This window comes from Rana temporaria, chromosome 5 (assembly GCF_905171775.1).
Source record: "Rana temporaria chromosome 5, aRanTem1.1, whole genome shotgun sequence".
In the NCBI taxonomy this organism is placed as follows: Eukaryota; Metazoa; Chordata; class Amphibia; order Anura; family Ranidae; genus Rana; species Rana temporaria.
This window is the reverse complement of record NC_053493.1, coordinates 118,710,564-118,728,183: the sequence shown is the minus strand read 5'-3', so window position 1 is coordinate 118,728,183 and position 17,620 is coordinate 118,710,564. Positions and strand designations below refer to the sequence as shown.

General features: G+C 42.5%; 1 protein-coding gene across 1 annotated transcript in view; it reads left to right on the top strand.

Moving 5' to 3' along the window:
• The window catches only part of SNRK (SNF related kinase), a 110,723-nt gene that overhangs the window by 40,456 nt on the left and 52,647 nt on the right, over positions 1–17,620 (top strand). Inside the window, exon 2 of the mRNA XM_040353067.1 lies at positions 16,433–17,125. Coding sequence (XP_040209001.1) covers positions 16,537–17,125 — 589 coding nt within the window. The 5' untranslated portion in view covers positions 16,433–16,536. The remainder of the gene's footprint in view (positions 1–16,432; positions 17,126–17,620) is intronic.

Sequence of the window (17,620 nt, the reverse complement as noted above, 5' to 3'; positions counted from 1 at the left end):
CCCCCCCACAAAATTGTCATATTAGCAGATTATTTCTCACACACAGCATATACATACCACAAATTACACCCCAAAACACATTCTGCTGTTACTCCTGAGTATTGTGATACCACATGTGTGAGACTTTTGCACAGCGTGGCCACATACAGAGGCCCAACATGCAGGGAGCACCTTTAGGCGTTTTTGAGCATAAATTACACATCCAATTTCCTGACTACCTATTACACTTTTGTGTAAAGAAAATGAAAACACATTTATTTATTTTTGTTTTATTTTTTTACACAAAGTTGTCCATTCATACAATATTTCTAACACCTAGCATGTACATAGCAAAAATGGCACCTCAAAATAGATTTGTTTGCTTAGTATGGTGATACCACATGTGGGAGACTTCCACAGCCTGGCCACATACAGAGGCTGGGTATGGCAGAGTACGGCTGTGTTTCACCCAGAATGAATGAATGGCTGAGCATGGCAGAGTATGGTGGAGGGATGGCAGGATGCAGAGTATGATGGAGGGATGGCAGAGGCTGCAGTTGTCAGTGTCACTGAGCAGCGCTGTGGGCACTACACATCCAGCCCACAGTGCTGCTGCATCTGATCTCTCCCCTCTCTGCACACCGGATATTACACCGGTTTGTTTACATGTGATCGCTCTGTCATTTGACAGAGCGATCACGTGGTAAACGGCAGCTGTTAGCCGCCATTTACTGTGATGCGCCGGGTCCTCTGGACCCGTCTGTCACGGATGCTCCCATGTGCATGCCCCAGCGGGCGCAATTCTGGGAGGATGAACCGCCCTGTAGCAGTCATTCGGCTATGGGCCAGTTGTTAAGTGGTTAAAGTGATTCTAAAGGCAGACGTTTTATGTTAATGCATTAAGATAAAAAAAAACTGTGTGCATCAACCCCCCCCCCCCCCCTCACCTAATACTTACCTGAACCCCATCTCTATCCAGTTATTGTTACACGAGAAAAGTCGCGCTGAAGTTGTCTCGCAAAGTTGCGCTGGAAGTCTTGTTGCCCCTGTGTGAACAGACTTATTGTTGGACCCCTAAAAACACTGGTAGCTCTTTATCCACAAATGACAAGTGTTAGTAAAACTGCATTTCATTCCATCCCCCACCAATAGCTAGGGGCTTACTTTTGGTTGATGAGGCTGCCATCATTGCATTTTTAAGAGTACCGAGGTGCTAGAGACAAAGTAAAGTCGGTGTTTGCAAATATGAATCGCCCTGGGTTTTGGGCCTTGTGCAGCACGGTAACGATCTCAGCTTGCTGACAGTTAAAAGGGGTAATCCTTTAGTACAGGTTTGTTTTATGCATGTTTTATAAGACATTGTTTTTTTTTTTTTATCTGTGAACAAACTTTGCTGCAAAAGGGTCCTCTTTATAGAAGTGGAGTATTTGTTTTCTTTCTAGGAAAGCTGTATAGCTAAAAAGAATGACTACCTCTTCTTTGTGTATGGAAATTGCTTTGGTTCCCTGTTGATCTGAGCAGCTTAAAGCCATTTAATCCAATTTAAGGTCAGGCAACCTTGCTGAGATCCATAGTATAAATGGGTCAAAGCTGCATTTGTGTGTCATTCATTGCAGACGGATTTTGCATGCTGGGTGCATGGCAGTAAAATGTTTTTTGTTATCCCATTGGTGCACCTTAAATGATAAATGTGCTTCTCGGGGTCTGCAATGAAATGGATCTGAGTGAGATCGGCATTACTGCCCTTTTTAGCTTTTCTTTCAGGTTTTACCAATTTTATTCTTTAACCACTTGCTTACTGGGCACATAAACCCCCTTCGTTCCCAGGCGAAATCTCAGCGTCCGGCACTGCGTCGCTTTAACTGACAATTGCGCGGTCGTGCGACGTGGCTCCCAAACAAAATTGGCGTCCTTTTTTCCCCACAAATAGAGCTTTCTTTTGGTGGTATTTGATCACCTCTGCGGTTTTTATTTTTTGCGCTATAAACAAAAAAAGAGCAACAATTTTTAAAAAAAATATATATTTTTTTTACTTGTTGCTATAATAAATATCCCAATTTTTTTTTAAAAAACTATTTTTTTTCTCAGTTAAGGCCGATACGTATTTTTCGACGTATTTTTCGACGTATTTTTGTAAAAAAAAAAAAAAAAATCACAATAAGCGACTGGTTTGCGCAAAAGTTATAGCGCCTACAAAATGGGGAACAGAATTATGATTTTTTTTATTATTTTTTTTTTTACTAGTAATGGCGGCGATCTGCGATTTTTATTGGGACTGGGATATTGCGGCGGACGTATCGGACACTTTTGACACAAATTTGGCGCCATTCACATTTATACGGCGATCAGTGATATAAAAATGCACTAATCACTGTATAAATGTGACTGGCAGTGAAGGGGTTAACACTAGGGGGTGAGGAAGGGGTTAACTGTGTAGCCTGGGTGTGTTATAACTGTGTGGGGGGAGGGGGGTGACTGGGGGAGGGGACCGATGCTGTGTCTCTATGTACAAGAGACACAGATCGGTCTCCTCTCCTCTCACAGCACGTGGAGCTCTGTGTTTACACACAGAGCTCCACGTCCCTGCTGTCACCTACCGTGTCACCGACGATCGCGTGTACCCGGCGGACATCGCGGCCGCCAGGTACACGCATCGGGTCTTCGGCGATGCGTCGGGACAGTTTTTACCCACCGCGCGCCACCCAGTGGCGCGCGCGGGTAATGCACATAAAGGCCGTTTTTAAACGGCCACTTGGCACTTGAGAGCCGCGCTGCGGACGTATTTCGTCTATAGCGCGGATCTCAAGTGGTTAACCAGCCCTGGGAAATGAGACCTGGTCCTTTTGCTTTTTATAGTGCATCTGGAAAGTTTTCACAGTGCATCTGAGTGAGTAACTTGTATAGCGCAGCAAATGCGAACTTAATCGCCTCAAGGCGCTTGGCATCCAGTGTTGTACCGTTCTTTCAGAAGAGGTGGGTCTTTCGTTTTTTCCTAAATGTCCGATGGTTTTCCTCCAAGCGGATGATGCTGCCACCACCATGCTTCACTGTAGGGATAGTATTGGCCAGGTGATGAGAGATGCTTAATTTTCTCTAGACATGACACTTGCCATTTATCGGACCAGAGAATTTTGTTTCTCATGGTCTGATTGAATAAATACACGATTTTGCGCAGTAATATATTATCACAACAAATGGTATATGTGACAAGGGTAGTGTAAATAAAGTATAGTCCCAAAAAGTGTCTAATCTAAATGTGATTCTTGATATTGAAACAATCTCATATAGTGAAGTGATATACGATCCTTCAGCACTCCTAAGATTCCACCCCACAATCTTTGTTAGGATATTCGCGTATTTCTCTGACCCACTAGGTCACCAAATGTCCAAATTCCAAATACCAGGTGCAAACAGTTACCAAGCGTCTGTAGATAAGCAGATAACACACGACCGGCGGGGCAACTGAGGAAGTTCTGTTTTGAACGTAACGCGAACGGGGGAAGCAGCTACGTATGATGTCACCTGCTGCTGTACAGTCCACGAGTACTTGGATCATTGGCAGAATGGCGTGGCTGGGCAAAGTAACGTATATTTACATCACTTTGAAATTTCCGCCGGGGGCGTGTGTGACCGTGCCCGTGGGACCCGTCGGACTTGATGTCTGCCGTTGTCCCGCGATCAGGTCACAGAGCTGCAGATCGTTTTGTGAAAAGCCTGTGATTTTTAATAAATGCCTGTGTCTTTTAAAAGCGGAGAGCACTTGGATCATTTCTTTTGTCTCCTATATACCTACATGGCCTGCTGAGTCTAAAGGAATTTAGTTTTCCCTGTGGATTAAGCAATGGTTTGGAGGATTCTTTTTGAGGATTTGATCTTTGACATTATCTGCTTTGCATGACTTCCTGGTAATTCAGGGGTCCATTCCGGGAGGTGAGAGTACCTAGAGAGACCCTTGGTGAAGGGATTGTCACTTTATGCAAATTTTCAGCACTGGTGGATCATCTTTATGGACTTTTTGCACCATTATTTTTAATTAAATTTTATTCATTTATGGTTTCTTATTGCGCTGCTACAGAGATGGAGGTTCTATTTTCTCCACAGAGAAACACTGGCACTCTTTCAGAGTGACCATCGGGTCCTTGGTCACCTCCTTCACAAAGGCCCTTCTCCCCCAATCACTCAGTTTGGCTGGGCAGCCCGCTGTAGGAAGAGTCCTGGTAGTTCCAAACTTCTTCCATTTACAGATGATGAAGACCACTGTACTCATTGGGACCTTCAATGCTGCAGAAATGTTTCTGTACCCTTCCCCAGATCTGTGTCTTGATAGAATCCTGTCTCGGAGGTCTACAGACAATTCCATGGACTTCATGGCTTGGTTTGTGCTCTGACATGCACTGTTAACTGTGAGACCTTATATAGACAGGTGTGTGCCTTTCCATATCATGTCCAATCAACTGCTCTTACCACAGATGAACTCCAATCAAGTTGTAGAAACGTCTCAAGGATGATCAGTGGAAACAGGGTGCACCTGAGCTAAATTTTGAGTGTTATGGAAAAGGCTGTGAATGCTTATGTACTAGAGCTGCACGGTTCTGGATAAAATGAGAATCACAATTATTATTTTTTTTTGCTTAGAATAAAGATCATGATTGATCAATGGTATTGCACAGAGCAGCCCTAAACCTCCTCTTCCGGAGTCCCCCACCGGCAATCTTGGCTCATTCTCTTTTGTGTCTGCCCCCATAGCAAACGCTTACTATGGGGCAGTCATGTGGGCTCAATCCAGAGCCAGGCTGTGTGCGTCCATTGATGCGCTCAGCTCCCTGCTGCTCTCAGCCAAGCTTGTAAAAGTGGGGTGAGAGGAGCAAAGAATGGCGGACGGCACAGAGCTGAATCGATACAGGACTGGGGGGGGGGGGGGGGAGGGCACAGCAAGTGGCAAAACATTTTTTTACCCTAATGCAGGGAATAAATTCAGGTAGAAAAAATTACTTTTAGGACCACTTTAAATAAACTTGATCATAAGGATTTTCAGTTTTTGGAACAATTATTTCAGTTTTATCCAACTTTTCATGTTTTAAGTGTCCAAATTACCTTTTTGAGGCATGACTATTTGCTTACCTTTTTTACTATTTTTCTTTTCACCGTCTTTTTTTTATTTTTATTTTTTGTACTCCCTTGAAACATGTTGGCTCATAACAAATGGGTAATAGAAATGGCCTGAAGGTATCTGTGCATTGCTTTGAATGTTTTGCATCATTAAACAAGGTGTGGCGCCAAAAGGCATTTTCTGCATACGTTTTGTGATAATGGTTATCTCCCCAGGATAATGTGATGTATACGTGATAAAACATGCAGAAGAATAGTTGCTGTTGGAGCTGCTGTTCGCTGTTCGGACAGTCCTTTATGCATGTTGTGAAACATGGAACAATACAAAAGCTTCCAGTGCTATGCTTGTTAGAGTTGATCATTATGGGTATGGAGTGGGCTATTTTATGAGCGTGACTTTTGATGTTGCTGAGTAACTACTCTCCTGCCATTTGATTCTGGCATTTTGAAGCTGATGTTAACGAGCATGGCTTTGCTCTGCAGGCTCCAGAGGCCAACGATCATTTACCAATGATGGCACAGTGACATAGTTAATAAAGTGGCGGCAAGAAAGATAGGCTTCTCGCCATGACAGGAGCATTTCTGAAATGTCACCCAACATTTGGTGTTTGCCGAGGAGGTTTGTAGAACATTGACTTCTCTTGGCATTTATGGGTGCCGCGTACACACGATCGGAATTTCCATCAGACTTTTTTTATCGGAAATTCCGATCGTGTGTGTGCCCCATCAGACTTTTTTCCTTCGGTGTTTAGAAATAGAATATCGGGAAAAAAAATGATAGGAAATTCCTATCGTCTGTGTGCAACTCCGACGGAGAAAAAACCCACTCGTGCTCAGAATCAACGCATGCTCTGAAGCAATGGACTTTATTTTTCTCGGCTCGTCGTCGTGTTTTACGTCACCGCATTTTGGACAGTCGGAATTTGGTCTGACAGTGTGTATAAAAGACGACTTGAACGGAATTCCGGCAAAAAATGCCATCGGAAATTCCGATTGTGTGTACCGGGCATTACTGTAATGTATAAATAGTCACTTGATACAGGTATAGGTGAAAGGCTTGGAAACGCTCTGGAACTGAGTATTTCCGAGTGTTTGCAAGTATTCACAAACCGTTCCCATCGGCTCTGGTGCCCCTGGACAAATGCATTACTGCACACCGCAGAGGCTTGAATCCTGCTTGTTTTGCGAGACAACGCTCGCAAACCGAGTCAGCTTTTTTTTTTTAAATAATTGCGAAACGCTCGTTAACCGGTTCCCGACTGGCTCCTGTAGATTTACGTTGGCAGAATGGCGTGGCTGAGCAAAGTAACGTATATTTACGTCACTTTGAAATTTCCGCCAGGCGCGTGTGTGACCGTGCCCGTGGGACCCGCTGGACTCGATGTCCACCGTTGTCCCGCGATCAGATCACAGAGCTGCAGAACGGGGGGAGGCAAGTGTAAACGTGCATCTCCCCGTCCTGCCTAGTGACACTGTCACTGTCCTGTGATTGGGAACAGCGATCAATGACGTGTCACATGTAGCCACGCCCCCTAACAGTAAGAATCACTCCCTAGGGCACACTTGACCCATTTACCGCCACCTAGTGGTTAACCCCTTCACTGCCAGTGTAATTTTCACAGTAATCGGTGCATATTTATAGCAGTGATCGCTGTAAAAATGACAATGGTCCCAAAAATGTGTCAAAAGTCTCCAATGTGTTTGCCATAATGTTGCAGTCACGATAAAAATCACCAATCGCTGCCATAACTAGTAAAAAAAAAGAATAAAAATGACATAAAACTATCCTCTATTTTGTAGACTCTATAACTTTTGCGCAAACCAATCAATAAACGCTTATTGCGGTTTTTTTTTTTTTTTTCACCAAAAATATGTAGAAGAATACGCATCGGCCTAAACTGAGCAAAAAAATATTTTTTTTTATATATTTTTGGGGAATATTTATTATAGCAAAAAATACAAAATCTAGCTTTTTTTTTTTTTTTTTTTTTAAATTGTCGCTCTATTTTTTGTTTATATCGCAAAAAAATAAAAACCGCAGAGGTGATCAAATAACACCAAAAGAAAGCTCTATTTGTGGGGGGGAAAAAAGGACGTCAATTTTTTTTGGGAGCCACGTCGCACAAAAATGCTCTGGTCTTTGGCCAGCGAAATGTTCCGGCGCTGAAGTGGTTAATTGCATTACTCTCAACTGTATATGTTTTTTTAATGTATTCTGGTATATACTATCAAAATGTAGGTAGCCATACATGTGACGTGTATGGGTTAAAAGTGAATCTAGTAAAGAACATCTGACAGTTTGTGTGCCAATGTTTGTACCGGACTCATAATAAGGAATCAAATTGAGTTTTTAATTTATTTGCAATAATATCAAGATCTCTTGTGGTATGGTTTATTACCAAAACAAACAAACCAAAAATATATGTATTGTGTGTGTGAAAAAAAGTACTTTTTTGTGCAACTATCTGTCCTCGTGTTTGGTTTATCTCAGCCAGTTGGCCATTTGTTTTGCAGCAATGGCATCTGCTGTCACCACCCCATCTGAAAAAACACAAGAGTGTTTGAAGGAATGTTATTGTGGTTTCTAGACAAAAGATGTGAATGTACGTCCCAAAACCTCAGCTTTTGTGCACAATGTACTTTTTGTTCCAAAGCAGAAGAGTTGTCTACATAGAGCCCATAAATCTACACAGAGCCCTGGTGACATTCAGGGTTAATAACTGATGATCGATATAAACACGACCAAATGTAAAGCTTGAAGCATTATAGATAAAATATATCCTGTTTTTTTTCTTTTTTAGCTTGACATGCTACATGAGATAATTTAGCATTTATTCCCTTTTGGTTGCTGAACCTCACAAATGTTCTACAGCCGGGGCCAAAAGTTTTGAGAATGACACAAATATTTAATGTTCACAACGTCAGCTGGTTCAGCGTTTTTCGGAAAATAAATTTGTCAGATGTTACTATGGTATACTGAAGTAGAATTGCACATATAATTAGGCATTTCATAAGCGCCAAAGGCTTTTATTGACCACTACATTTAGTTTATGCAAAGAGTCAATATTTGCAGTGTTGACCCTTCTTTTTCAAGACCTCTGGAATTTGCCCTGGCATGCTGTCAATCAACTTCTGGGCCATGTCTGACTGATGGCAGCCCATTCTATGTTTGTTCTTGGAACAAATGAACATATGGGCAGCTTGTGGGAAGATAAAGGGGTTGTAAGGGTAAAAAAAAAAAAAAATCCCTAAATAGCTTTCTTTACCTTAGTGCAGTCCTCCTTCACTTACCTCATCCTTCAATTTTGCTTTTAAATGTCCTTATTTCCTCTGAGAAATCCTCACTTCCTGTTCTTCTGTCTGTAACTCCACACAGTAATGTGACACTTTCTCCCTGGTGTGGAGAAAGCCTCCTGAGGGGGTGAGCAGGAGTGTCGGGACACTAACACACAGCTCCTTTCTCTATCTGCAAAGTAGAGAGTGTCCTGACTTGCCTACTCGCCCCCTCAAGAGGCTTTCTCCACACCAGGGAGAAAGCCTTGCATTACTGTGTGTAGTTACAGACAGAATAGGAAGTGAGGATTTCTCAGAAGAAATAACAAAATATAAAAGAAAAATTGAAGGATGAGGTAAGTGAAGGAGGACTGCACTAAGGTAAAGGAAGCTATTTAGGGAATTTTTTTTTTTTACCTTTACAACCCCTTTTAAGTTACTCGTATCATTGCGGATTTGCCCCACGTGCCTGCCCCTGAAGAGTGAATTCACGAAAAGCATCAAACTACCTGCCGTGTTCCTGTCGTATTATACGTTTATCCTTTTACCTCTACTATAGGGTTTAGCATCCCATATTCTATGCATTTTTACCCAGAATGTAAACGTCCCTTGTGACCTTAATAGGTGGTGACAGGTATTCTTTATGGAGGGACCTGGGGTCTTTAAGTGCCCAAAACCCTCCTCTGCACTTCAAAGTATTCAAAGGGTCAAGATCTGCATTTTTTGGAATACTTTCTATTTTTAAAACTGGTGCCTTTGGGGTGCCGGTAATCCGGAAGTGATGTCATGACATTTCTTTCTGAGTTACTAGACCTGAGACCGGAACAAGCCAATGTGGCTTTATTTGGGTTTTCGGCCAGCTGGTCGCTCAGGCCTCTTGGTGGGACAATAGAGACCGGACAGAGAGGGGAGGGGACAGGACGACATCCCCCTTCCACTACTTGTAATATAAGCCGAGCAGCTACTGAGCCGCATTTATTGTTAATACAGGAAAGCTGACTGTCCGCTCTAAAGAATGGTACCGGGGGGATGCCTGCAGCTGCCGGTACAACCCCTTGAAGCAATATGGGGACCATCAGTGAGTTTGTTACCGATGCTTCAAAAAAAGTGAATATCGACTGCACCGATAATCGGTCGATCCCTAGCTGTAGTACAATAGAGTTGTCTGTTTTTTGCCATCTATAGCATTTGAAAAGGTTGGATGGAAAAATAAACACATACACTTGCTAGTTTTTTCGCATGTGTGCGTAAGGCAGAGCCGGAGCAGTGTGTGTGTGTGTGTGTGTGTGTGTGTGTGTGTGTGTGTGTGTGTGTGTGGCATCTACAATTCATGTTGGTGGTCCGCAGAAATCAAAGTTGTGCGTTTATTGGTCAATGAGATCCGAAAGGTTGGCGACTAGCTGTTCATGGTAATCAATCGAACTCTTAATTCAGCTTGTTTAGGTAAAGCGTAACTGAACTCGGAATTGATTTTAACTGCTTTTCAATACTGTTAAAGGCATGCCGTGAATAGCTGTCACAACAGTTGCTTGTGCTCTCAACCAAACTGTCAAGACATCAAATAGCTGATGTCATAATTGATCACATATGTGGCACTATCGCAACTGCAGATCAAACCAAAGCTAAGATGGCAGCTTCCTTGGCTGTAGGGGTTTTGTTCCACTTGAAGCTTTGAAAATGAAAGACGCTGATCAGTTGCCATGCACAGCTGCTCCAAGATTCTCTCTAATGGCATTGGTTGATATTGACTATTGCATTATGCACATCATCATTATGTTTTACTTCACTTAAGCTATTTGATATGGATAAATGGGATGGGGAAGTGGTGGTTTACTCCTCCCCTTTTTTTTTTTTTTTTTCACATTTTATGCAATTCTAAAATATATTGCACAAAGTATACTTTTATCATCCATTCAGCTAATATTCCTATGAGAGCAAAATTATACACCAATTTATTAGATCTAAATGTAATCATAAGATTAAAAGAAGTATGGGATTAAAAAAGTCATACTCCCCTATATGGCTGCACCATCGATCTGATGCAGCTCTACACTGGAGAACTGGGCAATCAAAAACTACTGATTGCTCAGTTCTCATCTCCGCTCAACTTTTTTTCACTTGAAAAAACATGTTCAAGAAGTCTTAAATCCTCCGTTAAGGAAGATGTATGGCCTAAAGCTCCTGTGACTCAAATTCTGCCGACAGCTGTCTAAAGTCTGCTGTCAGCTGAAGTCAGAGCCAGTCCAGGCTTTGCAGGAATCTCAACAATGTCAGTATCCACCCAGATGCCTGACCAGCAGCTGGCTTAGCCACTCAGCACACCTCTGAGAGCCTGAGCCAGCCGCTCCTGCCCCCTCCACAGCTCAGCATTCAGGTTTGGTTTACACTGGAACCGGCTACGGATTGCACAGGACCCCATTCTTGGGTTCAGGGCAGAATCTTTGCCAGAATTCGGCCCTGAGACGGAACCAAAGATGCATAGTGTGTCTGTGCAGTGCACTCCACAGCCGCCCCGGAGATATGTGAACTGGCTCAATGGTGTGCCGGTCACATTCTCATGCTATGCAAATTCGATGGGGAAACCCGCATCCAATTTGCATAGTTGTGAACCCAGCCTTGAGTACTGGGGGGGCAGAGCACAGAGCCGGCGACTGAGCAGTCCGTGGTCTTTAATTGCCTAGTTATCAGTGTAGAGCTGGCGGGGGATAGCTGCAGCGTCAGATCCATGGGACAGCCATACAGGGGAGTTTTTTTTTTCTTTTTCTTTTTTTTATCTCATACTACTTTTATTCTGAATAAATTGGTGTATAATTTTTCTCTCATAGGAATAATGGCTGAATGGATGTTTAAAACTAAACTGTATTTATAAAATGTTTTAGAATTGCATAATGTAATGTTGTGGCTGTTTGTTTCAATTTTTGTGCGGATGTTTTTTTTTTTTTTATAGGTTTTGATGTAATGCAGTACATTTTTTATAATTTTGCAAATCACAACAACTAAATATATACATTAGTACTTCCTTTGAATGTTTGATGCCCACCCACTCTTCGCACAGATAGTGACTCTTGAAGAATGAAGCAAATGTAAAAATAGCAGTTAAACAGGATGATATGAATTCTTAAGTCAGTTGCCTTTTATGTGTCAGCAGTCTGCAAACATTCTCCATGTTCTGCAGCTAGTAAATGTTAGCCCACATGGTTCCAAAGGTTCACTCCATTATGGAATCGCTCAGATGGAAAGTCTGTACTGTTTATACAGGTTTTTATGTTTTCTAATTAATATTATTACAGTCGTTGAATTTTCAGTGATCAGATTTTATGGAAATCTGCAGCAGTTTGTTGAAATATTGCATAAAGGGCAACTAAAAACAACATTCTTGTATTGAGGTTTCAACCTGCGTTTCCTGTGGCTAAGTAATGTGAATCCTAATACAGCAACTGTGATCCATTAGCATGGAAGATCTTTATTTGCATCAGGCCCAGTGCACAGCTAGCGCCAGCGTGGAGAGTTCTTTATTAACATTAGGCCTGTGCACAACCAGTACAGGGAATATTAATTAGCGTTAGGTCAGTACACCACCAGCAATAGGGAAACTTCATTAGCGTTAGGCCTGTATACCAACATGGGGGATCTTCACTGGCAGCATGCCTGTGGAAAAAAAAAAAAAGCAAAACGGCGGCACTACTAGAAACCTTAGCTAATGTATATCGATTTTTATATATTTTTTTATTTTTTCATGGTGTTTATTACTTATTTTGGTCCTAAAAAAATTATAAAAAACTAATAGACTAACCCTACAAACATTTTAGACTTTTTTTTCTAAGGTTAGGACAATTTAGGAAGAATGAGGAAACCAGAAAAAACTATTTTAGGACAACCCTGATTTGTGTCAAATGAGCACAGGCAGACCTCCACTGTGGCAATATAGTGTAGGTACTCCTAAATAATAAAACTGTAGTGTGTGTGTGTGTGTGTGTGTGTGTGTGTGTGTGTGTGTGTGTGTGTGTGTGTGTGTGTTTTTCTCGACAGACATCCATGAATACTTGCATTGATAACAATAATTACTTTATTACTAGAACATGGGGACATCGTGCACAATGGGAGCTCCTCTTGAATGACCAAACCTGCTTATTATAGAAGAACAGACAGGCATTGATGAAAATAGAATCTCTCCCTTTGTCTTCATGGCTGGTATATTTTTATAAGGAGACCAGCTCCATCAAAAAAACATATTTGTATAAACTGTATTTGTGGTGTCCCCCCCAACCTGGGTTTTGAGAAATTACTTTTCTTAATGTTTGTTGGTAGAGGATTTCTTTTTTTAGCATATTAAAAGTATCTAATTTATTCTTATAGTGATATGGGTAAGAGCGGGTTCACACTGGGGCAACACGACTTTCGGCACAACTTTGGGAGGCAACTTGAACAGGACTTGAGTATGAATCACAACGCGACTTGCAACACGACTTCGCCTCCAGGAGGGGGAACTCGATGCCAAATTTTAAATAAAAAACCGGCATGGATTCCCCCTCTAGGAGCATACCAGGCCCTTGGGTCTGGTATGGATATTAAGGGGAACCCCCTACGCCGAAAAAAACGGCGTGGGGTCCCCCCCAATTCCATACCAGACCCTTATCCCAGCACGCAGGCCGGTCAGGAAAGGGGGTGGGGACGGGGAGCACCCCCCCCTTCTGAACCGTACCAGGCGGCATCCCCTCAACATGGGGGGGTGCTTTGGGGCAGGGGGGCGCCCTGTGCCCCCCCACCCCAAAGCACCTTGTCCCCATGTTGATGGGGGGAAAAGGGCCTCTTCCCGACAACCCTGACTGTTGGTTGTCGGAGTCTGCGGGCAGGGGCTTTTCGGAATCTGGGAGCCCCCTTTAATAAGGGGCCTCCAGATCCTAGCACCCCACCCTATGTGAATATATTATGGGGTACATCTTACCCCTACCCATTCACCTGGTGGAAGAAAAATGTCAATAAAAAAACACTACACAGGTTTTTCAAGTAGTTTATTAGGCAGCTTCGGGTGTCTTCTTCTGACTTCCGGGGTCTTCTGCCGGGCTCCACCGCTGTCTTGTTTCAGCTCTTTTACCAGCGGTGGCCCGGTCTTCTCCCTTCTTTTGACTTTGGGTGGTCTTCTTTTGACTTTGGGTGGTCTTCTTTTGACTTTGGGGGGTCTTCTTTTGACTTTGGGGGGTCTTCTTTTGACTTCGGGGGTCTTCTTTTGACTTCGGGGGGGGGGGGGGTCTTTTGACGACTTCGCTCTCTTCTCCCTCTCTCCGGTTCTTTTTCTCTTTTGCTGGGCACCACCGCTGTCTGCTTTCAGCTATTTCACCAGCGGGGGCCCGGTCTTCTGCGTCGCCTTCTTCTCTTCTTCTCCTCTTCGATGTTGACTTGACGCTCCCTCCCGCTGTAATGCCGGGTGTGCGATGCGCAGCGATTTTATATAGGCCTCTTATGACGTCACAGTCCCAGCATGCTCCGGGACAGGCGACTTTGGCTGTGGCCAATCACAGAATAATCAGCTCTGTGGGAGGGAGGGGTTTGCCTGAGAAAACTATTTTATTTTCCTGTAAAGTTGCTTTAGTTAAGACGGTGATCCGACTTTGGAGGCAACTTCCATTGAAATCTATGGGTACAATTGCCTAGAAGTAGTACAGGAACCTTTTCTGAAGTTGGAGCGACTTCAGTAGTGCACGTTTAAAACGGCTCTCATTCACTTCAATTGAATTTCTCATGTCGCGCAACTTGGGGTGACACAAGTCAGATCCCAAGTCGTGGTAGTGTGAACCGGCACTAACACTAAATAATTGAAGAATGGTGTGCTTATTCCAACATACCGTACATTAAAACAATTTAAATTAAAATATGTGACACAATAATTGCACAAAGTCCCATAAATAAAATTAACAGATTAACCCAGTGGGGTCGTACCTTAAGGTGAGTGGGCATTCCACCTGGTGGTGGAGGTGGTGTTGCATATCACTGAATATTTTTTTGGGTGAGCATTTTATGAATACTTTTTAACAAGTTATCAGTCCGTCAAGAGGACCATCTGTTTATTTATGAGACTTTGTGCAATTATTGTGGTTATGTCACGTATCTTATTTTTTTGAATGAATAAGCGCACCATTCTTTAATTGTTCATTTAATATTCTTATCACATGAATAATCAGATGTTGATTATATTTACCAAGTGAAATGAGTAGAAAATAATGTTGCATTTGCATGGTATAATTGTGTAATTTAAATATCCATAGTTATTAGGTGAAGGCACAATGTTTGCAGAGATCTTAGTGGTGACTAAGCCCCAGGGATGAGGGACCGTGGTATTGCGGCTGCTCTTGCTGCTGAATATGCTGCCACCATTTGGTAGATAATGTGGAACATCCTCCTCCAGTTGCATTTCATTTTTTAACGAAGAGATGATCAAGATGGTCAAAAGGTCTGAATTTATCTAGTAGCTCAGCTCCTATAGGCCACAGAAGAAAAGAATACAGATTTTAATTTATTTTTAGACCCCCTTTCACACTGGGGCGTTTTTCAGGCATTTGGCGTTAAAAAAAGCTCCCTCAATGGGAAGGGGGCTTTAGGAGCGGTTTATTCAACGCTCCTAAAGCGCTGCCAAGAAGCTGCTTGCAGGACTTTTTTTGATGCCCTGCCAGCGCAGTGCCTCAGTGTGAAAGCGCTTGGGCTTTTACATTGGGATTGCAGATGAGGCTTCTTTCAGGCGCTTTACAGGAGCTTTTTTTAACGCTAAGACCCCTTTCACACTGGGGTGTTTTTTCAGGTGCTTTAGTGTGAAAGCACTCGGGCTTTCACATTGGGATTGCAGATGCAGCTTCTTTCAGGCACTTTACAGGTGCTTTTTTTTTTTACGCTAAAGCGCCTGAAAAATGCCCCAGTGTGAAAGCCTTATAGTTTTTGGCTTCGGTGTTTTTTTTTTGTTTTTTTTTCCTATCGTATGCAGATATATAGTTCTCTCATAAATGTATTTACACACAGTCACCATGTCCTAAACCAAGTGCATAACAATACCCACAATAGTCCTGTGTAAAATGGAGGGTGGGGGCAAAGATGGTCTGTCTACAGACTTCAGTTATAAAAATCCCAGCCCTAATGATCGGATATTAAAGCGGAGTTCCACCCAAAAGTCAGGTGTAGCCCTAAGGTTCCCTTACCCCGCAATGATGGCGGCATGCACCCGACAACTGATAGAAACATCAGCTGTGGTCCCGACACCGCTGGATACCTGGACAGGTAAGTGTCCCATTATTAAAAGCCAGCAGCTGCAGTATCTGTAGCTGCTGGCTTTTAATTAATGAAGAAGCGCCATTGCTGATTGCACTGATGTCGTGCTGACAAAGCAGGAATGGCGTGGCGGACCAGCTGATTGTGTGGAATTTTCACACTAATGTACAGGGAGCAATTAATCGTAAAGCTAGCAATACATGATTTAGCTGAATGGAAAATTATTGGTAGAACAGGGACTGCATCCAATCAGATGCTTACTGATTGGGTATTCAGGCAGCCACGGCTTTTGCGGCTGCTTTAATACATGTCAGCAGAAGGGGATTCTTCCATTTATGCTGTTTAGAAAAAATAGAGGAATCGATTGATTTTTCTGTGAGAAATCTGTGTGTGGCTGATCTTTTGACTTGTCCATTTGAACTTTTGGCTTATTGGTAAATGTTTCTCTGTTCTTTCTGGTGAAGCTTCAATTGGGCTTTTTTTTTCTCTTGTCTGCAGCATAGCAGGGGTATGTCATTTGCCTATATAGTTTGTGTTTTTATAGGTATATTTTTCTCCTAAAGTTGGGAGGTGTTTAACACTAAAACAGAAGATATGAAATGGTATGTGCTCCCTAGGGTCCAAAAAGTGAGAGTTGTATTTCTATAGCCATGTGGCATAATTGTTGCACGTATTTTTAATGGGTGTCAAATATTGGCTTGTAAATAGATCTTCCATTGCAATACTGGCTTTCATGGCTTCCTAATTTTACTGATTTAAGGTGCATTTAGTGTTGGTTTTGCTGTAACTTCTTTTTTTTTTTCTCTCTTTCTTTCAGATGCGACTAGCGGCAATGAAAATGCATTCCTTGTTGGCATCAGATATTCTTTTATGAAAGTCATCTAACGGTTACAACCTGAGGACCTAGCTGCCCTTAACAGCATGGCTGGTTTCAAGAGAGGATATGATGGGAAGATTGCTGGACTTTATGATCTTGATAAGACCTTGGGCCGAGGACATTTTGCAGTTGTCAAGCTTGCTCGTCACGTCTTTACAGGTGAAAAAGTAGCTGTGAAAGTCATCGACAAGACCAAATTAGACTCCTTAGCTACTGGGCATCTTTTTCAAGAAGTCCGATGCATGAAACTGGTGCAACACCCCAACATAGTTCGTCTGTATGAAGTGATTGACACGCAAACCAAATTGTATCTCATTCTAGAACTTGGCGATGGAGGCGACATGTATGATTACATAATGAAGCACGAGGAAGGCCTCAGTGAGGATCTGGCCAAGAAATACTTTGCTCAGATTGTGCATGCGATATCATACTGCCATAAGTTACATGTGGTGCACAGGGACCTCAAACCAGAGAATGTTGTGTTCTTTGAGAAACAGGGCCTTGTGAAACTGACCGATTTTGGCTTTAGCAACAAGTTTCAGCCTGGGAAAAAGCTGACCACAAGCTGCGGATCGTTGGCTTACTCTGCTCCGGAGATACTTCTTGGGGATGAATATGATGCTCCTGCAGTAGGTTGGTATAGAAACAATTTAGTTTGTTTACTTAATGCTTGTATTGTAATGATGGTTTTCCTTTTTCTTTGCTTTTTTTTTAACAGAATTCCTTTAAAAAAAAAAAAATTGGATAAAATAAGCAGCCCAATAAAAGATAAAAACCAAAGCCAGGTTTTTACGCCAATATTTAGCTTTAGTACAGGGATTCTCCTCATGGTACTTTTTCTTTGATTCTAGATGTTTTCAGTCTGATGGCAAGCATCATGAAACCCAATTCCTCTAAACCTAGGTCATCCTGGACCTGTCCCAGCGTGTTGCGCTACAGTGAAAAGAAGGCCATGTCACTTTCTCCTCCTATAAGCATGCTTCTGTCCATAAACTGGTTGGCTTATACTTCTACTTCCTTTCCCAGTCCAGCTCTGATATACAGGGACTGCAAGAGGCTGATACCAGGTCAAATCTATGTACCGTATATACTCGAGGATAAGCAGAGTTTTCCAACACATTTTTTTTG